At 39.8% G+C, this 26,401-nt stretch overlaps 1 protein-coding gene across 17 annotated transcripts in view; it reads right to left on the reverse strand.

The window, feature by feature from the left end:
- Positions 1 to 26,401, reverse strand: part of LOC125467077 (neural cell adhesion molecule 1) — a 501,070-nt gene that overhangs the window by 69,901 nt on the left and 404,768 nt on the right. For 9 of the 17 annotated variants that reach the window (XM_059639033.1, XM_059639041.1, XM_059639032.1 and 6 more), the window contains one exon: positions 21,773 to 21,907. In XM_059639033.1, the coding sequence (XP_059495016.1) occupies positions 21,773 to 21,907 (135 nt within the window). Of the gene's footprint in view, positions 1 to 4,009; positions 4,052 to 19,886; positions 19,905 to 21,772; positions 21,908 to 26,401 lie in introns of all 17 variants that reach the window. The other 8 variants (XM_059639028.1, XM_059639027.1, XM_059639030.1 and 5 more) reach the window with 2 other exon arrangements.

A 26,401-nucleotide genomic window follows, 5' to 3' on the forward strand; every position in this document is an offset into this window, starting at 1 on the left:
GTTCTTTGCTTCATAATAGGTTTTACTGGATTTATGGAAATGATGAATAATTGCTGTTTTAGTTGCCTTAAGTAGAAAAATCTGCAGGTATTTTTCTCAAAGTTTCTCTCCTTCTCTCTTGTAAACAGGATCTTCCTTCGTATGATTCAACAGGTATTTGTTGCCCTACAATAACTCATCCAATTCACAGGACAGCAGGTCTATAAAAACATCAGTTCTTTACATCTTAAAACACTGACACACATTTCACCACAAACGAAAATTGTTGATCAGGAGCAAAATATAAGGAGTAATGTAGCCTTAATAATCAAAGTGTACCTAAGACTTCCTGGTACATTCTACTGCTGCCTCTCTGAAGATCAGTAACCTCCAAATAGATCATGCATCTAAACCGTGTACTTAACTCTGAAACGTCAGCCTTCCTGCTTCTCTGATGCTGCTTGGCCTGCTGTGTTCATCCAGCTCTACATATTGTTATCTCTCCTTCTTAACCTATATTGCTTAGTAGCTACTCATATGGTAAACTTTATCAATCTTTGATGGGGCAAGCCCTGTCCAATTTGGGGAATTCTCTCAGGGGTGATTAATGTAAATTTAGAACTGCTTTCTTGGTACTGCTCTCATCTCTGCTCCCGTAAGCTTAATGAAAGTAGAATTATAGCGGTTGCCACAGCCATTCATCACCAGTTCCAGCTAGACATAAATAATTATTAGTCAGCTCTCATCAGCAAGGAACAGCTTACTTTCCAGACATCATCAAGCTCTGGCTGTTCTATCCTCCACCCTTACCACTAACAGATGCAAGGATTTCAACAATATCAAGACCCTGATCAAATGCTTAAGCCACTTCTCTCCCTTCCCCTGGACAATCTGTTTGAATGTTTTTTAATGCTGTCCTCTTCCCAAACATGTCTCCCTCTCTAGTTTGTCTCCAACCTTGCTTGAACTCAAGATATCTACTAGTTCTACTTGCTTTTCTCTCAAGCCTATTTGTACAGGCCCAGTGGCCACTAGACTTTGACTCAGCCCCATCCATAATAGCTGACGTTATGAATGACTTTCACTCCATGCTTTTTCCTCGGTCTTCAACCATCACCACCCTTCCCCTTGAAATCCGTCCCTTAACACCTCCACTTCTGCAAATGTCAGGCCAATCTATGATCTCCCGTTTTTCTCCAAAGTTCCTGCATGCTCTAAAGCCTCTGAAGTTTGAGTCTGACTTTCCTGAAGCTCCTCATTTGAAATCCTCCAGTCTGATTTTCACTGTTGCCATATCATTAAAACAGTTCCGACTACATTACAAATTACATTAATGTTACTGTGACAGAAGGAAACTATGCCTCCTTAATGACCAGGCTGCACACTTGGGAAAGACTGATTACATCTTCCTCCACTGCATCTCTAATGATTTCCAGCTAGGTAGCTGCTCTCATCTGGTTCCACTTTTGCCGACCTAATCATAGCCAGTGAATAGCCATCAAATGATTCTGTTCCAATATAACTATTCCAGAGTTCCCCAAGGATCGATAGTTGACCACATCTGTGCCTCATGTACATGACATCTCTTTGTAACATCATTGAAAAACATAGCATCAGTTTCCATGTGGATAGTGACGAAAAGCAGCTCTATCTTTTGGCCACCTCTTATAATCTCTCTACATTATCCAAACACACCCAGTGGCAAACTAACTATGACAATTTGTTTGCAATATTTAAATTAGCACTTGCAAGCACTCTACACAAGGTCTAGACTTATTCTCTTCCAATATGGCTAAAACAATATCAACAATCATGGTTTGAGAATACACAAATTATTCAGATGATTACCAGTACACGTTTCACCCACCTGTATGGAAGTGACGAAATAATTCTGAAGTGATATCCACAAAAACGCTAACACAAATGTTGGACGGCTATTGTTCATCTAATTCCTCACTTGAAACTCAGAATTCATACATGATATTTTAGAAGACAAGGTCAAACATGCTACACCACACAGTTGCAGCACACCATTTTGACTGCCTACAACAAAAGTCTTTCACTTTCTGTTTAAAACATTTTTTGATAGCATGACCCACGCACATTTGATTGAAACATATGGTGCTTACAGGATCAATAACAATAATAATAATTTGTGATATCAAATACATGTGAACAAGATTCACAAGACCTGAGGACAAAAATTATAACCACCATATGCACCTTACCTTTGCATTCATTATCTCATCTGCTTGGTTAGAATATTCCACAAACAACACAAAATGGAAAAAAAAAGTCTCTTATTTAACTGATGTCTATCCTTTCAACATACTTGACAGATTCAGTCACAACAGAATACTTCCAATGCAGCCTTGTGTCAGATACCCAAGTATTTAATATTTGCCATGAATTACAAACTGGCATAAAACCAGATCGCCACAGCAGTATAATGCTTGTTTTAATACTTTACTCTAACGAAATGAAAGTTGTCTTCTCCAGAAGTAAAATTGGATTATACAGACATGTACAGGAGCTCTTTTATCTATACAGACATAATTATGAGTATTACAACATGATTTGGATGCCAGATTTTGCATTAACTTCTACACAGATGAATGATGACACCAAAGTCAGTCAACATTATACTCCCCCACCACACAGATTGTTGAAAGTAAATATTGCATCACTCTTTGTTCAAGGCTGCAAAACATCATTCATGCCGGTTTTCATTTATTCTAGAAGTTCTGAAACCTATGTCTCATGTGGAAACATATCTAATGTCTGGGAGACCAATCTGAAATTATTTATGATCAAGTTGTATCATTGTGAATACATAGTTCATATTTGATAGCTATATATTTGAAACCAGTAAGGCAGGGGTTAGGCAAGGCAGATGTTAACACAAGCACACTCGTTTGTTTCTGAGAACACTCTTTCTCACCTATTAAGTGATGAAAGCTTTTTATCATTTTCTTAAAGCTAGTAATTTCAGGAGTCATAATGGGAAAGATTAAAGCAAAAAACTTGACAATTAAGGAACTAACTATATTATCTGTTAATGTCCTCAGCTTCTTAAGAAGCTCATAATTCTGATAAGTGAAATCAAAGACAACAGGGAAACAGAATCTTTTCCAAAAATTGGGCTTTTTCCTCATCAACAGAAACTGGGTTTAGTTGGGAGTCTTTAAACAAAAAAATGTTATAGGGTGGTAACTGCCTGTAAACTTTCAGTTTCAAGGTGAATCAGATTGATCTTTTTAAAAGAAGCATTCATCATTATAATGCTCAAAATAGTTCCCTGCGGAATAATGTCGAAAATGTCATCAATTTGCTTGAAATAAAGAATCTGCATCTATGCACTCATGTTCACTATATGTTGACATGTATCAGACCAAGATTACTTAGAACTGGGCAACTATCCAATAGCAACAAGCGAATGCTGATTGGCCTTATTTATTTCTAGAAAGCATAAGAAAGAACTGGTCTCTAGGGCAACACAAATCAAGCTGAACAGAGCTGTCCAAACGGAGAACTCCCTAAGGTATTAAACTATTGTCAAATGAAATAATATCCTGTTACTTGCGATTCACTTAAGATATGCCAGTTAATAAATTGTATGTACCTAAAAGAGAAATAGCATGGATATAGCTGACTATAAAGTAAAGCAGTGCATGCATATTAAAACACCCTCTTTATTAGCAGAGCAGTCAACTGTAACTAAGATCATGCTAATAGGAATTTCTCAGGATTAGTCTTCTAGATGAAACTAAAGGCTTAAAGAGGCAAAATGTCATTGTTGAAGAATCAAATTCATGCCATTGAATTTCAAAATTCTTACCACTCATTACATAAAAAACGAATCATTTTCTTAGCCATCAAATAAAATATTAGGGTGACTATATTTGCAGATTTAAACCTGGCCTTAAGCAAGATTTGGACAAACCTGCAATTGGACACACGTGTTAGCAGCTACTGAGGGACAAATATCAAATGCTTGGGAAAACAAGATGCTGCATGCAAGAATACTCACTAGCTGAATCAAGTGGTGAAAAAGAAGATGGAGGCAGAGTGGCTACAGAAAGAAAAGGCAGTGAGAAATGCATTAACGATAATGATTTTACATTTCAAGTGTCACATGAAATTCCAACACAGGCGTGACTGATATCAACAAGCAATAGCATGAACAGTAACTGAAAACATGCAAGAAAAGAAAATGCAGGGAATCAGGTGCAGATTTGAATGGCAATCAGCGAATAAAGAAACAAATATAGTACGTCAACAAAACAAAACCAATGTCAAGAGTTAGCTGCACATTTAAGAGGCTGTATTCTATGGCTCCTTCTGGGCTTACATTTCCAGGTGCTGTGGAGCGGGTATATAATTTGCAGTCATGCCTTTGGCCTCGTGGTGCCTGACAATCTGTGACAAGCATGAGGATCCCTTTTGGGCATATGTGGGTCAACTTAAATCACTAAATGGACAATTAATTGGGGGGTTAGAATCATCTTTAGGGGTCCCCAAGTAAAATGAAGGTCACCACAAGATTTTCACATCCCTCATTTCTATTTTTCTGCTTCCACCCCATGCTCAGTCTATCCAGGTTTCCCTACACGCTCATCACCATCCTTACCCTGGCCAGAGACACACGTCCATGGGGTTATATGAAGTTTTCAAAGCTGCTGCAGTCCTGGAAGTGGCCACAGCAAATAATAGTGCTGTTGGGACCTGCTACCTCAATAGTTGGCTGGCAGATTTGGGAAGTGGGAGCAATCAGGAAAGGTGATCCACCTCAAGTCACTTCAGCAGCTATAAAACTATAGCAGGGTAAGCCAACTGAGGCCCAATATTTATGCTAGCAGAGGGGAAACTGTGTCCCCCATCCCCAAAAGTCTGCATGAGCCGTATAATGACTTGTACCCAGCTGCTATTCAAGCTGTCATTTCAACTTTGGTAAAATCACTAAGGTTTTAAAACATGTATATTATGAGTGGATCACCAATTCTGAAGCTTAATTATCTCTTTTATTATAGATTTATTTGTTTCCAATTAGCAAAGGTCAAAAATGCATTGCTCATGATGGTGCTTGTAGAGAAATTCACAATGAATGGAAACTGTCTTGTCAGAAAAAAAAATCAAAGTTACATCCAACATTAGGACTTCTTCCACTAAGTCTTAACAATGGTGAAGTAATTGCCAAAAACAGCAATATTAGAGCCAGCAAACAAAGAACTCAGTTGCATTTAATCCTCTAAATCAAATTTATTTATTGTGAATTCAGCTTTGGAATGGATCTTCAGCTTATGTTTAAAAGCCAAGAGATTCTTGTGCATGAGCTATTATCCTAAGTTCAATTTGATGTTCTTTATGTCATTCATACAACTTGTGATAAGTCACAACTTAACCTTGTGGATGATGATTGTATTTATCATGATGACATCGTAGAAGCATACCTGGAAGAACAGGTATGAAAACTGTTGAAAACTGAACCCAGGAGAAAACCCCTCTGATGATCAGGGAGGAAGTCACACTATTATTTTTAACTATGTTGAATTTAGAAGACTACATTTACTGAAGTCTTATTGTCTTATTGTTAGATTCGCTCCTCAAAGTTTCAACTTTTACAGTTTCCAAATGATTAAATATTTTATCTTTAATTATAATCAGCATAATGTAATTTACTTTTATTTTCTTAACTCAAACAGATTTTCTGCTCTATTTCAAAGAATTCAAATTAAGCATTTTTACAAGTACATATGATGAAAAACATTGAAATTTTGTTGCCTGGAGCCCAGTTCGTACATTTGTAGAGCATGAATAATACCAGTGATATTAATTTTGCCTTTGTTTCCTTGACAAAACCCTGCAGCAATGAAGAAAATCTGTTTATATGCTTCAAATTTAATTTGCTGCTACTGCAATCTTCTGTTCAATTAAAATACCAGATAGACTCAATTTGCATTCAAATTTTGATTAGGCCACAATAATAATATTCCAATCTACAGCCTTCAACATTGGAGAATTGCAGAAAACATTGCTCAAAAGTTATCTAGATTTGCAATAACACGTATATTTTGATTTCCAGCATGTGAAATAATGCACTTCAATCAAGGGATCTAACAAGGTATTCAGTTGGTGCAGAGATTGAACTGAACCAAACTTGGGGCAATCCAGTAGCGATTGGAATATGCCATGCTCACCATTTGCAACAATTCTATCACCCTTTACAGAAGATTTTCCAACTATTTTCAGGTTAGAGAATTGTGGATACCATTTGGCCTGCTTTTCATTTGCAATGTTAGTGATCAAGGTTTCCCACTTGTGCAGGGCAGTTTTGTAAAACTGCACGCAAGGTATAGAAAATGAAAGGATATAAACCTTGAACAGGTAAGTCATCACACGAGAATCCAGAATACAAATTTCAATCTGGTAACATTATTCTACTGGGCTACACTTTCATGGGATGTGGGCATAAATGACTGTCCACTCCCAACTGCCCTTTATCTTACAGACTGACTAAACCATTGCAGACAGTTGCAAAGATTCAATGGAAACAATAAATATTTGGTTTCTACCAAATTGTGCCTAATATTGAAATGAAAGCTGTGTGTTAACTTCAGATAGATGTCAAGGTTCACCTTAAAAAAAAGGTCTTGATTATTTTAAAAAAAATTAGGCTGTCAGTGACAGTTAGCAAATAATCCCTTAGTTTTAAGTTCAAGATAATTGGCCTCAACAAGTTCAATACTTTCTTGAATCCATTTGGAAACAGAAAATATGGTCCTTAGTTCATCAAGATAATGCTTAATGAAACATATTTATGTTTACGTAAAAGACAGAGCAACATTTGAGTCCTCAGGAAAGCAAGTCAGATTTGAGGCAATTTAAATATCTGTAGTGACTCTTCCTCGGAACTGGCCACCTCCTGTGCTGTCACCATTCGATGACTGTTGAGTTCAATTCTAGAGAGTGGCATTTTTCAAGCCACTGCATTTTAGAATAAGTTAATTAACTATTGGATGTGTAGCATTTAATTGACTAGTTTTTGGGAGCCGTTTGACTGAGGAATTTAATTATGATGATCTCTCATAGACCGTAACTTGCACAGAATCCTCCCTATTATTATAGTCAGTAATGCACAACTGATCACACATTAAGAAATATTATGGCGTTTCTTCTTGTGAGATAATCAGGTCACCTAATGGTGAATTGAAAGCTATTTCCACTTCCTACAAATTCAGAACATTTCTTCAAAAGTTACATAGATAGTAGGAACTGTTGATGCTGGAGAATCCGAGATAACACGGTATGAAGCTGGATTGACACAGCAGGCCAAGCAGCATCAGAGGAGCAAGAAAGCTTAACATTTCAGGTCGGGACACTTCTTCAGAAATGGAGGAGGGGAAGGCGATTCTGAAATAAATATGGAGACGGGGGAGGTGGATAGAAGATGGATAAAGGAGAAGATACGGTGAGAGGAGACAGACAGGTCAAAGAGACGGGGTTAGAGCCAGTGAAGGTGAATGTAGGTGGGGAGTTGAGGGGGATAGGTCAGTCCAGGGAGGACGATACTCATTTGCCTGAGCGTCTTGTAAGAAATTTCAGAAGCAATATTAGTTTTTTTTTAAACATCTATATTTGCAAGATATCAAAATACATTGACATGTAAAAGTTGTGCAATCTGGTCTGTCTGCCAGTTAGTTGCTAATTTACTTGTTAGAGAAACCAGCTTTCAGTAAAAGCTGTTCTAAGGATTGTATAATTCAAAGTAGCAATGGTAAGCTCAAAGAGTGCTTGTCTCAAGAGAGTGAAACTGAAGATTTGCTCTTTGCACCCCTGCTGTGACGTTGTTGATGGAGGAAAGTTAAATTGATAGCTGTAGAGGCTGTTCAAGTGGAAGTCACAAACAATTCAAAACAGATAGCAAAATAATAGATAATAAAATGTGAGGCTGGATGAACACAGCAGGCCAAGCAGCATCTCAGGTGTTCATCCAGCCTCACATTTTATTATCTTGGAATCTCCAGCATCTGCAGTTCCCATTATCTCTAGCAAAATAATAGGTTTGATGGATAAAGTCACATTCAGATGTTTGGAACAGAGGCAAGTGTCTTTGCATCAGAAGCCCTGAGCATGATGTACAGTTCCTCATTCACTGTTGGTGCAAGAATATGAATGGGCATTGTTCTCGTGGCACCTTCAACACTCCATACAAAAGTGCTTCTCTACCATGAAACATTGAGCGCTGTCTGTGAACAAAGCAGAATATCTGTAAAAAATCTATGCATTTGCTTTAAAAGAAGCCTTTCCATCTGTATGAAGTGAACCTTAGCCACACTTTAGAAATGACCAAGTTATTTTGCTGACTATACCTCAGCTGCACCCAGTGACTGGGGACATTCATCTTATGTGGTACCCTCTACATTTGGCTAACATTGCAATACTCATGATGGAAACTTGTTGCAGGTTCCAAAGATAAATAAGCAAAGCTATGTTGTGATCGAAACCCAGTTTGAAACAATATAGGGCAATAGCTAAAGCAAATACCTATAAAACCCATCATTTTAATTACACAGCTTTGTAATTCAATCCTACGGTGATCTGTTTTGCTGCCTATCTGTACGAATGTGGAAAATATATGTAAGTGCAGTCATTGTATCAAGTTTTTTTGTGTGGATGCCAACGGAATGAAATGGCAAACAGTTCTGTTCAGTTCAGTTCTGTCAGGATAATATCGATCAAATACCAGTCATCTTAAACTCCAAAGGTTTTCCAATAACAGCAAACGTGTATAAATTAACTTGCAACTGCGAACATTTTAAAAGCAGATGGAATTATGCACCAGATGTCGCGTTGTTTTATTTAATTGCTTCTATTTTACACTAAGTTACATATTTAACAACTGTCTTAACTTTTGCATCCTGTAATACCTCTTCCAGTTACAATTGTGTGGTTGAATGATATTTTATTTTCCAGGTCTGTTCTTGCTGTTTCATGTCAGTAAAGAATGAAATTAATTGCAATAAATCTTGCATAAATGGTTAATTTTGTAGTATGACTGAGCAAGTTACACTGGAATTGTTGTCTGCAGAGGTCCCATTGCAGCACACTGATGTCAGGAGGACAGGAGTCAGTGATGCAGGGTGGCTGGTAGATCGAGTTTGCAGAAGGGAGATAATCCTAACAAGGTCTTGAATGAGCAGAATTTCTTGGTAGCTCTAGGAAAACATTCCTGCTCTTGACCCTTTATTTAAGAAAAAAGAAATTGGGAGTTTCCTGGTCCCTTTTTCTGTATGCGATCTCTAATTATCCCTTGAAGGACAACTGGTTAGATGTGCGCATCAGGGATGAATAGACTGAGCATGCACAAATTTCACTCAGGTTTGCCTCAAAACGGTTTCTTGAAACACTAAACACCTGAGAATCTAAATGTTGATATTTAAGCAACCCAGTGCCCGCTTCAGTCACCAACCTGTTGGTGGAAATGTTTATGCCACATAACAGATTGGACAGTCAACTTTAACATTTTGCCAAGTGGTTCTTGAACGTACCCTACAGTGTGGTAGATTGCTGCATCTAACTTGCGTGTCGGCCAACTAACAAGCAGTGTTATTCACCAGATGTCCACACTTCCCTGTTATTGGAAGCTCATTTTGGGGACAATTGCTAAACACTTGAGAGAAGGTTTACGTGAATGAAAGAGACCAGTATTTCCTGGAGTGTTTTTGTGATAGCCATAACAGAATGCAAGGTCCCAAACCTGCACAGGAAAGTCAAAGCAAAAGTAAAAAAAGAAAATATTGTTCAAAGATTGAGAATACAATTCTGGGCTCTTGAGACACATTGGTAATATCTCTAAGATAATAAAGTGTGAAGCTGGATGAACACAGCAGGCCAAGCAGCATCTCAGGAGCACAAAAGCTGATGTTTCGGGCCTAGACCCTTCACCAGAGAGGGGGGGATGGGGTAAGGGTTCTGGAATAAATAGGGAGGGGGGAGGAGGCGGACCGAAGATAGAGAGAAAAGAAGATAGGTGGAGAGGAGAGTATAGGTGGGGAGGCAGGGAGGGGATAGGTCAGTCCAGGGAAGACGGACAGGTCAAGGAGGTGGGAGGAGGTTAGTGGGTAGGAAATGGAGGTGCGGCTTGGGGTGGGAGGAACGGATGGGTGAGAGGAAGAACAGGTTAGGGAGGCAGAGACAGGCTGGGCTGGTTTTAGGATGCAGTGGGTGGAGGGGATGAGCTGGGCTGGTTGTGTGGTGCAGTGGGGGGGAGGGGAGATTTTGAAGCTGGTGAAGTCCACATTGATACCATTGGGCTGCAGGGTTCCCAAGCGGAAATGAGTTGCTGTTCCTGCAACCTTCAGGTGGCATTATTGTGGCACTGCAGGAGGAGAATGGGGGGGGGGGGGGGGGAAGAGAGTTGAAATGGTTCGCGACTGGGAGGTGCAGTTGTTTATTGCGAACCGAGTGGAGGTGTTCTGCAAAGCGGTCCCCAAGCCTCCGCTTGGTTTCCCCAATGTAGAGGAAGCCACACTGTGTACAATGGATACAGCATACCACATTGGCAGATGTGCAGGTGAACCTCTGCTTAATATGGAAAGTCATCTTGGGGCCTGGGATGGGGGTCAGGGAGGAGGTATGGGGGCAAGTGTAGCACTTCCTGTGGTTACAGGAGAAGATGCCGGGTGTGGTGGGGTTGGAGGGCAGTGTGGAGCGAACAAGGGAGTCATGGAGAGAGTGGTCTCTCCGGAAAGCAGACAAGGGTGGGGATGGAAAAATGTCTTGGGTGGTGGGGTCGGATCCCAAAACCAGCCCAGTTCGTCCCCTCCCCCCATTGTATCACACAACCAGCCCAGCTCTTCCCCTCCCCCCACTGCATCCCAAAACCAGCCCAGCCTGTCACTGCCTCCCTGAACTGTTCTTCCTCTCACCCATCCCTTCCTCCCACCCCAAGCCGCACTTCATTTTCTACCTACTAACCTCATCCCACCTCCTTGAAATGTCCGTCTTCCCTGGACTGACCTATCCCCTCCCTACCTCCCCACCTATACTCTCCTCTCCACCTATCTTCTTTTCTCTCCATCTTTGGTCCGCCTCCCCCTCTCTCCCTATTTATTCCAGAACCCTCACCCCATCCCCCTCTCTGATGAAGGGTCTAGGCCCGAAACGTCAGCTTTTGTGCTCCTGAGATGCTGCTTGGCCTGCTGTGTTCATCCAGCTTCACACTTTATTATCTTGGATTCTCCAGCATCTGCAGTTCCTATTATCTCTGGTAATATCTCTAACTCTGGTCCAGGAGGCATGTGTTCAAGCTGTGTCATAAAATCTCTGGTTGGAACTATCCACGTAATTTCACCTTACTTGGTTTAGACATTATGTAATCCCACTGACTCTAATGAACTATATAATGTGGAAGGAGAAAGTGTCAGGTCAAATATTTTAGGGCTCTAATGGTGTAGTAGTAGTGCTACTACCTCTGAATCAAGAGGTAAAGGTTCAAGCCCCGCCGCTCTAAAGGTGTGCAATATCATCTCTGAGCAGTTTGCTTCGGAAATATCTTGAATAGGAGGATACAGTTAGTATATCAGATGGTATATTCCATAGTCTAGATATACATTCAGCATGGGTCCAAAGTAATAGATATTGATTCCATTGAGCAAAAGACAATCTTATCACGGTGTTTATGATGTGATTTACTTTCAATTTTAGACGATGAAGAATAGCTAACAACCGAGGACAGAAAACACTGCAAGATATTTTAAAAACAAAAGAACGGAGGATGCTGTAACTCAGGAACAAAAACAAAATTGCTGGAAAAGCTCAGCAGGTCTGGCAGTATCTGTGGAGGAGAAGACAGCATTAACATTTCAGGTCCGGTGATCCGGTCCAGCATTTCTGCACTAGCCCTCTGAAGAAGCAATTCATCTAGTGGCACTCTCTCACCTTTTCCCCCACATTCTTACAAAATTTCCCTGATTAGACAATGAGGGAATTCCCTTAGGAAAGCCTCAACTGGCCTTCCTCCACACTATCACACAGTCCATTCCAGATTCAAGGCATTTTTGGAATTTTGAAAAAATTGTGTCTCTATTGCTTTGTTTTAAGCCAATCACCAATCTCCTCTGGTTCTCAATCCTTCTATACATCTGAACAAGTTTTCTCTATTGTATTCATTTTGAATATCTCTGTCAAAACTCCTTTCAATGTTCTCTCCAAAGAAACCAGTTGCAATTTCTCCAAGCCTTCTATGTCATTGAAATTTTCCACCCCAAAACCACCTTGTGAATCTTTACTTTGTGCTCATAAATGCCTTCACATCTTCCCTTAAGTCTAGAATGACAGTAAGTAATGCTAATCTACTCAAAGTATTTCTTCATTAAATATATGCAGTTGTTGGGAAGGAAAGTCTATTTTTTTTTGTTTTGTACAAATCTAATCTAGTTCTAGTTGACATTAAACTGAAATCTACAGTTTAAACTCTGTAGTAGCCTTCCTTAAGTAGGGATTTTTATGGGTACCAATGAAAGAACAGCTTAACTGAAAGCTGGATCCTCATTAAATGAGTCAGATAGGCCAATGCGTTACAAGCATATAAAACTAGCAAGATTAGCGTGATCCAGCACTTGAGTGTAACTTACAGTTAAGTGCCAGAACTTAGTGCTTCAGGGAGTGAAGTGAGGAAGGGAAAGGAATGTTTTGTTGCTTTTGCATAAATGTTTTCAGCCTCCAGGAGCTGACTCTTTCCTGGCCACAAGAGAGGCAGCTCATTAAATGATGAGTACCTGCTCAATGATTAAGAGTTATTCTATTCCTAAAATCAAAACAGTATAGCAGCTGATGGTAACATTAACAAAATATATAAAAATATAACTAAATGTACCGTGCAGAGTATTGATCACCTCATTTAATGGAGGGTATAAGTGCATTGGAGGTGTTTCAGAAGAAATTTATGAGACTAATATCCAAAATGGTGGGTTGTCTTGTGAGGAAAGGTTGGATAGGATAAGACTTGTATCTGCTGGAGCTTAAAAAAGTATCAGATGACTTGATTGAAATATATATCTTGATGGATCTTGAAGGGGTAGATGTGGAGAGAATGTTTTCTCTCATGGGAGAATCTAGAATATGGGGCACTGTTTAAAAATGAGGACCCACTCATTTACAAAGATTTAGCAAAGTTTTTTGCTCTGGGAGCAGTGAGCCTTTGAAACTTTTTCCAAAGGTAGTGGAAGCAAAGTCCTTGAACATTTTTAAGGCAGAGATAGATAGATTCTTGTTAAGCAACAAGTACAGGCCCCAATCTAGTCAACCTTTCCTCATAGGACAGTCCCCCTCTATATCTGGTTTTGATCTAGTGAGACTTATCTGGAAAGCCTTCAATGTGTTTAATGTATTTACATATTTCCTTCGATAATGAGAGCAAAGCTACTCACTGTAATCCAGCTGTGGTCTGACTCGTGCCTTGTATCCTTTCCTTGCCTGTTTTTTAATCCACTCCTGGAACACAGGCGTGGCTGGCAGGCAGCATTTATTACCTGCCCCAACTTGCTATTGAGAAGATTGTGGTGAGTTTGCCTCTTGAACTGCTGCAGTCCACTTGCTGTAGCTTGGCCCTGAGTGCCCTTAGGGAGGGAATTCCAGGATTTTGACCCAGCAAAAATGAAGGTTTGGCAATATAGTTCCAAGACAGGATGGTCAGTGATTTGGAGGGGAAGTTTAACTGGCGGCGTACCCATGTATCTGCTATATTTGTCCTACCAGATGGAAGTGGTTCTGGGTTTGGAAGGTGCTTTCAAAGAATTTTTGGTGAATTTCTGCAGTGTATCTTGCAGGTCGTACATGCTGCTGCTACTGAGTTTGGTGGTGGAGGGAATGGATGCTTGTGGGTATAGTGCTAATCAAGAAGGCAACTTTGTCTTGGATAGTGTCAAGCTTCCTGAGTGTTGTTGGATTTGCAATCACCCAGACAAGTGAGGAATATTCCACCACATTCCTAACTTGTGCCAGGCTTTTTGAATTACTCACTGCAATATTCATAGCCTCTGAACTGCTCTTGTAGTCACTGTTTTTATGGTGAGTCCAGTTGCATTTTTGATCAATGGTAACTCCCAGGATGCTGATAATGGAGGATTCAGTGATGGTAACACCACTGAACATCAAAAGGCAGTGTTTAAATTGTCTCTTATTGATGAAGGTCATTACCTGACATTTGTCTGGTGCAAATGGTATTTGCCACTTGTCAATCCAAGCCTGTTGCATTTGCAACAATAAGGTGTAGAGCTGGATGAACACAGCAGGCCAAGCAGCATCAGAGGAGCAGAAAAGCTGACATGTCGGGCCTAGACCCTTCTTCAGAAATGGAGGAGGGAAAGGGAATTCCGAAATAAATAGGGAGAGAGGGGAGGTGGATAGAAGGTGGATAAAGGAGAAGACAGGTTTCCACAAAGCGGTCCCCAACCCTCCACTTGGTCTCCCCGATGTAGAGGAGGCCTCATCGGGAACAGTGGATACAGGATACCATATTAGCAGATGTGCAGGTGAACATCTGTTTATGTGGAAGATCTTCTTGTGGCCTGGGATGGGGGTGAGGGGGTAGGTGAGAGGGCAGGTGTAGCACCTCCTGCGGTTGCAGGGAAAAGTGCCCAGTGTGGTAGGGCTGGAGGGGAGTCTGGAGAGAGTAGTCCCTCCGGAAAGCAGATAAAGGGTGGGGAGGGAAAAATGTCTTTGGTAGTGGGGTCAGATTGCTGGTGGCGGAAGTGCTAGAGGATGATGTGTTGGATCTGGAAGTTGATGGGGTGGTACATGAGGATGAGGGGGGAATTCTGCGTTGGTTGTTTTGGCAGGGAGGGAGTGTAAGAGATGAGTTGCATGAAATGCTAGAGACATGGTCGAGGGTGGTAGTTGTGGTCTTTGAAAAGCGAGGACATTGGAGACGTTCAGGAGTGGAATGCCTCTTCCTGGGAGCAGATGCGGTGGAGGTGAAGAAATTGGGAATAGGGGATGGTGTTTTTGCAGGAAGGTGGTGGGAGGAGGTGTATTCTAGGCGCTGCCTTGTGTTCCCACGAGGAGCTCAAACAGTTCAATCACTTCACCAACACCTTCCACCCCAACCTTAAAGTTCACCTGGACCATCTTTGCCACCTCTCTCGCCTTCCTGGACCTTTGTTTCTACCTCTGGCCACCACCTGGAAACTGATATTCAGTTCAAGCCTACTGACTTGCACAGCCACCTGAAGTTTGCAGGAACACCAAACCTCATATTTCGCTTGGGAACTCTACAGCCCAATGGTAGCAATGTGGACTTTACAAGCTTCAAAATCTCCCCTCCCCCAACTGCATCGCAAAACCAGCCCAGCTTGTCCCCGTCTCCCTAACTTGTCGTTCCTCCCACCTATCCCCTCCTCCCACCTCCTACCTACTAGCCTCATCCCGTCCCCTTGGACTTACCTATCCCCTCCCTCTTTCCCCACCTACACTCACCTTTATTGGAACTATCCCTGTCTCTTTGACCTGTCTGTCTCTTCCCCACCTATCTTCTCCTTTATCAATCTTCTATCCACCTCCCCCTCCCTCCCTATTTATTTCAGAATTCCCTTCCCCTCCCCCATTTCTGAAGAAGGATCTAGACCCGAAATGTCAGCTTTCCTGCTCCACTGATGCTGTTTGGCCTGTGTTCATCCAGCTCCACACCTTGTCATCTCAGATTCTCCAGCATTGGCAGTTCCTGCTATATCTGTTGCATTTTCACATGGGCTGCTTCAGTATCTGAGTTGTCACAAAGCCACTGAAGATGGTTGGGCCTAGGATACTACCCTGATGAACTTCTCTGGAGATGTCTTAGAGCCTCAGATGACTGACCGACAACCATATCATCTTCGTTTGTGCCCTACATGACTCCACTGGTTAGAAGTTGTCACCTGATGCCCATTGATTCCAGTTTTGCTAGGGTTCCTTGATGTCACACTTGGAACAAATGTGAAACCTTACTCTCTCCATTTTCCCAATGCTTTCCCACTCTCCCAAGGTCACTTCCCCACAACCTCATCCTTCAATCCCCACTTTGCCCCTTGTCCTCTAATCCTGCTTGGCCTTTCAGGGGTGTGAGGGTTACAGGGGGATAGGTCTGGGTGGGATGCTTCAAGGGGCGGTGTGGACTCGTTGGGCCAAAGGGCCTGTTTTCACACTGTAGGGAATCTAATCTAATCTACACAGTGGACTTAAAAACACAGGGTACTACAGAGACACAGCAGGTTTCCCAGCACCTGCAGAAAAAGGAGATATTGAGCCCTTGAAAGAAATCATGCATTCCAAAATGTTTCCTCTTCTCCTTCCACATGTCTTATCATATTTTCCTCCCCCTTTCCATTTTATTTCAGTTTCCCAGCCTTTTGTTTTCATCATTCTGGATTTGATCCTGATCTCCCAGTGGCAAGGGAGATCAATGGTTAAAATAAAGCTTTGCGAGAATCCACTGGGGTGTTGAAACTAAACTTTTATAGAAGCCACCAAATACATTGTAATTGAAAAAAACATTGAAAGAAAGCAGCCCAAGAAATATCTGCTGTTTGCTTCTGGCCTTGAGATAAGCTGCAGAACAGACAAGCCGCTGCCAATCTAGATAAGCTGTCAATGTCAATAATTAGTAGCTATATGATTTGATAATCATTTCAGTTTATCGCCATAGGGCCTTCCTATGCAACAGCTATAAAAGCACGTTAGTGACTAAACACTAATTCTGCAGACCTTCGAGTCCCTGAGAACAATGGAAATCAGTCAGCAAGCATGAGTAATCAAAACTGTGGGGTTTCACATCAAAGTTTCAAAAGCACGATTGCTGGTATTCAACTTCACTGATTCCGTTTTCTGTCTGAATTGTTACATACTGTCCTAATCCTGCCAATGCTTTTGTAGCATGATGGCTGAAATGGCATTCTGCTCTTTGTACCAGATATCAAATGTACTGCAGGCCAAATGGAAGGAAGCATTTTGTTAAATGATTTGATTGTTTCTATTTCTTTCCTAAATTATTACTATTATTCAAAGCTTATCTAGCATTTTGTTGTGACAGGAGGCAATTTACAGCTACCACAACAAGGGTGAGCACTCCAAGTGGATACAGAGCTTGTGAATTCTATTGAACCAAGATGCATCTTGTGCTAATCTTCAGCAAAGCTTTCCTCCATACCAACATCAATATCAGACCCACTACAGACCACTGAAAATGATGTATTCAATTACCATTTTCATATTTTCCAATGTAAATAAGGGTAGTGAATTTAGAATTAAATGAACCAGACACTACATAATTCTTATTAACCATAAATCACAGTCTCTGTTGTCTGAGATGCTTACAATGTAATGAGATAGCAAATTACACTTTAATAAAAGTTAAGAAATATTCACAGCATATTTATCTTGGAAACATAATTCAGTTACACTGACAGATGGGAGGTGATAGCCCAGTGGTATTGTCGCTGGACTGTTAATCCAGAAACAGGGGACTCGGTGTTTGAATCCCATCATGGCAGATGGTGGAATGTGAATTCAATAGAAACAAAATCTGGTATTAGAAATCCAATAACGGCCACAAAACCAGTGCCAACTGTCGGAATAACTCATCTGGTTCACTGATGCCCTTTAGGGAAAGAAACTGCCATCCTTATCTGGTCTGGCATACATGTGACTCCAGGCCCAGCAATGTGGTTGACTCTTAACTGCCCTATAGGCAATTAGGGATGGGCACTAAATGCTGGCCTAGCCAGGGGCATCCACATCTCCTGATCGAGTAAAGGAGACAATCGACGTTTGTGCCCATGACAGTATTTAACCTGTTCTGACAGTGGCAGGACACAAGAGTGGATGCAGTTTCTAATAATTTAGCATTTATATTTTATTTGATTACAGATTAGAATTAAAATATTTCACACGAACACAGTGTTCCAATTTTCAATCATAGTTCTACAATTGCAAAACTACTTACAAGCTACTATTTTACAGTTTATGTTGGGCATATAAAAAGTAGTTAAACAGACCTTGAGTAATAAGTGGTCTCCCTGCTCTGTCCATTTGTAGACTGCTTTCACTTCGCACTGCGCATATAAAGTATTTATAACTTGCCATATTGTTCGCACATCAGCATATAGCTATCAGAAAATTGCAAAGAAGAATGTTTATCTTTTGAAAAAACACTTTCCCAGTTTACAATTTGTACCTGAGGTAGACATATCACTTTCTTAAATCAAGATAAAAATGCCACAGAAATCTCGAAGATATGGGCTCATCTCACAGAAGAGAAGTATATTACCGGGAAGAAAATTAGTTTTCTGCAGCATGATGCAGATTTGCAATGAATCTCTCGTTCTCTGGTTTTACGTAGCTGGTGTCTACTATTAAAGTTAGATTAGGAATTGGTTTAAAATTAGTCCTGTGTTTCACTACTACTCTGCCTAATCAACAAGATTGCTACCCAAGATCAGTGAAACAAAATAGCAAACTTTTCATTACAGGCCTTAAGTCAGGAGCAGACTCTACATTACTGAAAAAAGCATTGGTAGAGTGTACACTTTCTTTGTAACTACATGCAAGATTAACAGTTAAGTGTATAAGATAGATTACTGGCAAGTCATGTCAGAAGAATCAAGGTATTTGCTTGCCAAATAAAACGCTGATACAAGAAAGCAGGTATGCATGCCTATCATTTGATTTGATGTCACAAACCTACATTTTTCCTTGCGTGTTACAACTTTGAAGTCAAGATGGACAAGTGAGGGGAAAAAAGTCCATCCTTTTTTGTCACTGTACTAATCACTTGTATTGGCTGAAATGAAAATAAATGCTGGGATTGCAGTAGAATACTGAAGATATCTTTCATGTTCAGTTGCAATTTGTGGGCCATCAAAATAATGGCAAATATCTAAGGTCAGGCTGTATGTTCATAGATGGATCAATAATTGCATTGGAATTGATCTTTATAAAGGTTGATGCTGTCAGGTGCAATGTCTGCCAAAGCTACAAATATTAAAATGTTCAAACATAACTGATATGCCCTATTAATATAAAACAAAAAAAGCAAACAACTGTGGATGCCGGAAATCATAAGCACAAACAGAAATATCTGGAAAAATTCAGGTCTAGCAGCATCTGTGGGGAGAAAGCAGAGTGAACATTTTGGGTCCAGTGAACTGTCTACAGAACTGCACAAAACTACAGAACTGAGTTCTGAAAAAGGGTCACTGGACCCGAAACAAACTCTGCTTTCTCTCCACAGATGCTACCAGATCTGCTGAGTTTCCCCAGTAACTTCTGTTTATTTTGTAGTTTTGACAACTGATAAATGGACAATAAAACGGTCACTTGTGATTTTGACAAAATTAAAAGGAGGGTTATTTTTCGTGCAAAGACTTACAGTAAGAAAAACAGAGCAGCAAATTAAAATCAGTAACAGTCAATTATAAAACGAAACGGTTTTCAAGACAATTATTGTTGCATCTGTGCATACTTTTGGTGATGACATGTCAAATGATTGATACAATAGAATTTTGTTGATTTTTTCAGACTCCCTTTTAGCCTTAAGCCAGACACAGACAAAATGAGAAGCATGTGACTATCTGCCTGGCAGCACCTCATGCTATTATGTACCAAGCCTGAATGATGTGCATATAATTAGCCCATATCTTTATAATGTTTGTGCTCTGAGGGAACACAGCCCACATGGTTGGTTGATCTGAGGAAGGAACGTCACCATCTGAAAAATGGCCCAAGAATGAACTTGCTCTAGGAACTGGCATGCCTGCCTATTGTGCCACTCAGTCTCACGACAAAGCACTGCACTGGCTAAAAACATCACAAGGCTAACAAGTAAAACCTTAATCAGGAACAGGCACAGAGACAGGATTTATGGATGAACTTACTTGGCTGACCAGTGAATACTGCTTCCATTGCAATGGACACAGATGAGAATAGAGGAATGAAAAGAAAAAGAAAAGACATGAAGAGGGTGAAATCTAAATAATTCAGAACAAAAGAATGAGGTTCTAAAGATAGAAATGAAACAGAGTTTACTTCAATATTTGTGAGGCCAGCAGAGATTAGAATAAGCAGATTTACTCTTCATTATCAAAATCAAATGCTGACATTTCCAACTCTGGAAGTATTAATGGTGGTAATAAATTGAGGCATATATACTTTAGTGTTTAATTCAATACAAGGTTAAAATAAGACTTGGTGTAGTTGTACATGATGAACTGCGGCAGTATTAGAAACTAACATTGTAACAACTCCTTTCTTCTCACTATTTACTTAGATCATGTGTTTTACTGTGGTTAACAGAGGACAGATGAGAGCATTTCATTTCACAGGTCTCAGGTATCTGTACCATACATGTATCACAAGAACAGAAGATTACCAGTGAAATTGAAACCTATTGTATTATCCTTCATTAATTTGGTCGAGTTGATGATCAAATTAATTTCATAGATTTTTAAAAATTTGCTTTGTAACCATCACATAATTAGATAATTAAATAATATACACATCATAAATAGGGAGCTTGGACCACCAGTGTTTCATAACTGGGTTTATATCACCATCTGCCTCCGTGCTGGTAAATTATGAGATTTTCAGGTTCATAAAATATACCAATTAAACAATTAATGCTGCAGTTATATCACTGGAATATACAATTCATTTCTTGCCTTTTTTTTGAAATGTTTGAAGAACGTACTTCTAGGAATTAGCTAAGGTGATGCAAGCATTGTTTGAAACCAGGGTTACTATTTCTGATGTTTGAAACAAAAGAAACACCGAAATTAGTTTTCTGTTCACTCTTTCTACTATGCAATTACTGCTGTGTAACTAATACTTCCTCTGCATGTTTAAATGCATTTGTCAAATTAAACAAAGCTTTCATATAAAAGGGAAATGGAATTTTCAAGTTTGCTTTAAATGAGATTTACATGTTGAATGTATTATAATAATAAAATATTAATTATGTTGCAGTAAATGTGAATGCAAGGTTTCCCTGTCTGATCCAATTTTAAAAGAATGCATCTGCTTGCATCAATCTAACACTCCAGTTATACTTTGAAAATTTACATTTCTTAGAGCGAAACCAATTATTAGCTGTTAAAACAAAGTCAATTTGGCAAAATATTTTATATCAGGAAGAAAAGCCATTCAACTCCTTTCTCAATACAGATTATAAACCATAATCCCAAAAGGAAAATGACCCTGACTTCAGCTAACCACTTTTCTCAAGCAGCTAAGTCGAAGTTTGAAGTTTCCCAATCAATAAAATTCGAAGTGTTTATGACTCAGCAAATATCTTATTTGTACAAGTAATATGAACATTGAACAAAAAAGTGTTATATTGGTTCCAATGGTTGTAAAGGCCTCAATCTTCACTCTGTCCTGATCTAAGGGAAAAAAAAAGCTAACACTTTAAATATGAAAACCTTGTGCTGATTCATCTGTAAATAATGCAGGAAAGGCTGACGATCAGATATTAGCAACATGATTTAAATGAATACATTCTGACTGAAATAGTAGCAACATTCTGAGTTATATTTGATTTTACAGGGCAACAGCATCTCATTCCGGAGGATCAATTCTATCTCGGAGTAATAGAGTCATAGAGATGTACAGCACAGAAACAGACCCATTGTTCCTTAACATTTTTTCCATGAGTAATGATAAAGCTAATGAGTCTACAGGTTTAATTCACATTTCTTTATTGATTCAAAACAACTCTGCAATGAGCAGTTTAAACTGCGTGATGAAAGAACCGCCATATACTTACGAACTGGCTCTGTCTTGAACTCAGCGATCTGGCTGGCATCACCGATTCCCTTTCCATTGATAGCAGATAATCGCAGATTATACATGGTTTCCGGTGTTAGTCCACTCACCGTAATCACATTGTCTGAGGCTAGGACTGTGAAATGGTAAATGCAATTATGTGTCAGAAATGAATTGATCATGCACAATCACATTGCCTTGAACCACCACATTTATTTAAAAAATGTTTTTTTGAGATTTGATGAATGGCCATAATAGAGGCATACAAGTAGACAACTGTTGTATTTTGCTTGAGTGCTGGACAAAGGAAATGTTGTGTAGAAAGACTAAAACCAAAACAGAGTTTGTGAAACACTGAGTAATCCTGAATGCACAAAATGCAAGTTTGTGTTTTCTGTCTATATGTCTTGATCCATTCTCAATTTCAATGTGAAACATAGTTTTCATTTCATTCGATTTGTATATGTATTGAAAACCAAGTATAATTAAACATTTTCCTGATCTTGTCAGCATATGTGTCAATATTTCAAACAATACAACAATAAAGTGCTGTTAATAATGCATTCATGAATTTGTTTCATTGCATTAGCTGAAACAAATTTACTCAAACTTAAATGACATAGAATTCGCAATGTTTGAATAATGTTTGGATTGTATGTTTTAGTTCAAGTATCAAGTGTGCATGTTTGGCAAAAAAAATGATCAATTATGAATCTTAGTAATGCTGTGCTGCTGATGATATTTCAAATGGAGAATATTACATGTTTATTTTGGCAGAAAAATAAACTTTTTGAGCAATACCAAGAGAAACACAAGCACCTGTGAAAATTATAATCAAATCTTGAAGAAAGAACTCATTTTCCTTTGTTTGTTCGAGATACTAATATTTTACTGAACATCTCCTGTGTTCAAACAAGCAAATTGTTTTCATCTGGGCTACTGTATCTTTTATGATTAAACATCTTCATGGTCCCTAAAGTCTCCCAATGGATGCTTTATGATGTTGGCAGGGAGCAACAAAAATGGATTTGAGTGACATGCCCTTCACACTGTGGTCCTCAAGAATGTTATGCACATATAAAGAATGCTCCGTCCTTTTATCTGGCCATGACATTGTCTTAAAAAAGAATCAAGTTTAGAAATTAGAAGTAATGCGACCTTGGTGTCACATCTTGTTCATTATTTACTCTACTGTGGTCACTAATGAGCACTGTTATATTTGACTGGAAAATACTTTTTCAATCTAAAGACAAAATTACTTCAAATCAGATTGTTCTTTAACAATTCAAAAGATCCTTCAAAAGTACATTTAGGATAATTGGTTCGACTTTGCTTATTGCGCTTGAAATATTTACAGAATGCATGAAGTAGAGAGAATTTTATGTTGTCTGATGACAGCATAGAGAAAATGTGTAAAAACCAAAGTAATTTTAAATTCTGGAGAAGTTCAGCAAGTCTGGCAGCATCTGTGAAGAGAAATCGGAGGTAACTTTTCAGGTCTAGTAACCCTTCCTTAGAACCCCTCAGTTCTGAGGAAGAGTCACCAGACCTGAAACGTTAACTCTGATTTCTTTGCACAGATGCTGCCAGACATGCAACCAGAAAATATGTGCTCTCTTCAGGAAGATTCAGGACATACTGTCCATGATGTGTCATTTATTCAAGTAGTGTTTAAGAATGAGAATGATGAAAACATCTGTTCTTCAACCAAAACTTTTGGTTCATCAACCAGGCTTCTCTGTATGGAGATATCAAATATCAGACTTGGGAATTGGTATGTTTGGCTATTAAAATATACAATTTTGTGAAAAAGCCCCTCTACAAAACAACTATATTCTGTTCAGCAATTCAATCTTATTCTAATCTGTATGAGAAAAGCCTTTAATGTTTATTGCCATAGATACAAACTAACATTGCATTTCGTCAGGGATTTTGATGATATTTGCTGATACAAGCTTCCTCCATATTAAATCTTTTGAAACCTTGCTACCTTTATTGAATATATACTTTCTTCATTTAGCAACAGAAATTGTACTGAATAAGTCCCATTTGCCAAAAGAGAATGCAGATTGTAGATAATTAAACACCAGCCTTGGTTGAAGTACATTTTCAAGCTATGTACCTTGTGTAAGTGTTGATGTGAAATAATCAGAATAACCAAACCTATACTTTCATTATGAAGCTCTGCATTTTAAGCATTATAATGGAGGTGTCACTGATTGTTCTAGGTCAATGTTTAAAACAACAGTCTGCATACAAAAAGCACACTAATTAGGAAAGCTACACTTTGCATTAAAGAGCTGTATAATGAAGATTTTCTGGACTGGGCTCCTATCTCTCGACTTTCCTAGGACGATTTTGCTCCCTTTATGGTTTGTGACTGCTGAAAAGGTTTGTTGCTTCAAAACTCCCTAGGAATAGGAGGTCAGATACAGTTATGTCCAATTAGTTAACTGTCTCAATTATCCCTGTATTTTTCGTCAGTGATAGACTGTGCATTTTCTTGGAAATCCTTAAAAAATAAAGATCAAGTGTCCCATTTTGGAGTCAAATCAGCCTTCTTCAATATTTACACCATCTTTCTGTATAATCATTTATTTTCCAAGGTCTCATAATGCAGTAATAATTGCGTATGCATTGAGAGAATACCGTGTCTATACTTTTAAATTTATTGACATATGTGTAAAGGCTGAGCAGATGAAGTTTATAAATTACATTTTCTAAAAAAAAGTGTTAACAGGCTGTGCAGAGATGACTCAGAATGTGTCATATGGCACTTCTCACTTGTGAAGGTCAATAGCTCATTCGTGACACCATGTGAACTCATAACCCCTGCTCACTAACATTCTATAATGATAATAAAACAGACTAGCTTAAATGTCTCAATATATGCAGTACCAAACCTAAAATCTTGCATTCTAATACAATGCATCACTATAATTTGCCAATCAGCAGATAAATTGCGGTTCCTCCAAATATTGAATTTCTCCAGGTCGCAAACGAGATCAGAGTCAAGGAGACAGCAGACCTGATGTCTGGTCTGCACTGAGCTCACCAATTGCAACTACATTTAGTGTCATTCTTCTCAAGGTCATGAGGGAAACATGCACCCGGTGTTCTTGTACATTCTCCAGTAAATCACTTACGACGTGCATGCGTTTGCCTTGGCTCTGGTATTCCCTAAACTGGAATAGGCTTCCAGTACAGTGCTAATTGATTCACAGATGAATAACCCCATGTCCAAAAAACCCACAGCTATTGAGGAGAAAGGGAGCAGCTTGTGGGTGAAGAGGATTCAAAGTTCTGGCCCCTGCTCACATGTAGTGATCTGTGGGAATATCCAAAAAGAGAATGGGCATCCGGGAAGACAGCATGTGACCAGGCAGGAGGGGTAGCAGTAATCAGGATTGGGAAGGCTGAATAATGGGGACTTGGATCTGGATGAATGTGGAGTGCTGACTGAGGCCAACTTCATTGAATTATTTCCTTGGTGCACTGGAGGCACGGCCCCAGGGACTGCAGGAGAGATTGTAAATGCTGTTAATCACAGAGGCCACACTCCACAGACTCATATGATTATGTGGCAGCACTTAGAGCACACATGAGCAGAAGGCAAGTTTGCACCATCATGTACAACTCAATAACAGGGATGCAGAAAATGGAATGGCTTGAATCTCTGGGGAATTTACTCCTCCAATGGCTCTTTCTAGGGTGACGCTGGGTCTGGGCTGGGGTTTTGAGGTGGAGTGTGGGTTGCTGATAGAGAGAGAGTTGTACAGAGAGAAAGCTGGAGTGAACGAGCATGAGAGCAAAAGAGAGAGAATATGTGGGACAGTAGAAAGAGTTAGAAGGAGAAAGTGAGAGAGGGAGAGACAGTGAGAGTGTTGGAAAAAAATTGAGTGTTAGAGGGCGCAAGAGCACGTGAGAGAGAGGGGATGAGAAAAAGAGAGTGTGCGAGAGAGACAGAAGGGGGCGTGGGAGCGAGAGGGGGCACGGGAGAGCGACAGGAGGGGGCGTGCGAGAGCGAGAGGGGGAGTGCGAGGCAAGAGGCTGTGATATTTGGGGAAGGAAGTGGCAAGCTTCAGGGGATAGTGGGTAATGAGAGGGAGGTTATAGTGGTGAGGAAAGTGATTAGGTTGTCGGGCTGGTGGAAAAAGATGCCAAATGGCTGTGGGGACTGGAGCAGGGTGTGGTGGTAGTGGTGGTGAGTGTGGGATTAAGGCGGCTAGCGAAGAGAGACGGATAAGCTGCAGGGCTTGAAGAAGAGGGGGAAAGCTGTGGGAGCGGAGGCAGTCATTTTGCTATTGTATGAGTATGCAAATACAACAAAAACAGAATAGGAGCTGCCTGAGATCATTCAGCCCCCTGAGCCTGCTCTAAAATTCAATAAGATCGTGGCTATCCTTGTGTATCAAATTCCACATTTCCATCTACCTCCAATAACTTTTGATTCCTTTGCTTATAAAGAATCTACCTACCTCTGCCTTAAAATTATTTAAGGCTTATATAAGGTTTAGGAAACAAGGATCGGAAAAGGCTCTAGAGGGAAAGAAGTTAGCCAGGAAGGAGCTGAAGGAAGGGCTTAGGAGAGCTATAAGGGAGCATGACAAAACCCTGGCAGATAGGATCA

Source organism: Stegostoma tigrinum, chromosome 32 (genome assembly GCF_030684315.1).
Source record: "Stegostoma tigrinum isolate sSteTig4 chromosome 32, sSteTig4.hap1, whole genome shotgun sequence".
Taxonomy (NCBI): Eukaryota; Metazoa; Chordata; class Chondrichthyes; order Orectolobiformes; family Stegostomatidae; genus Stegostoma; species Stegostoma tigrinum.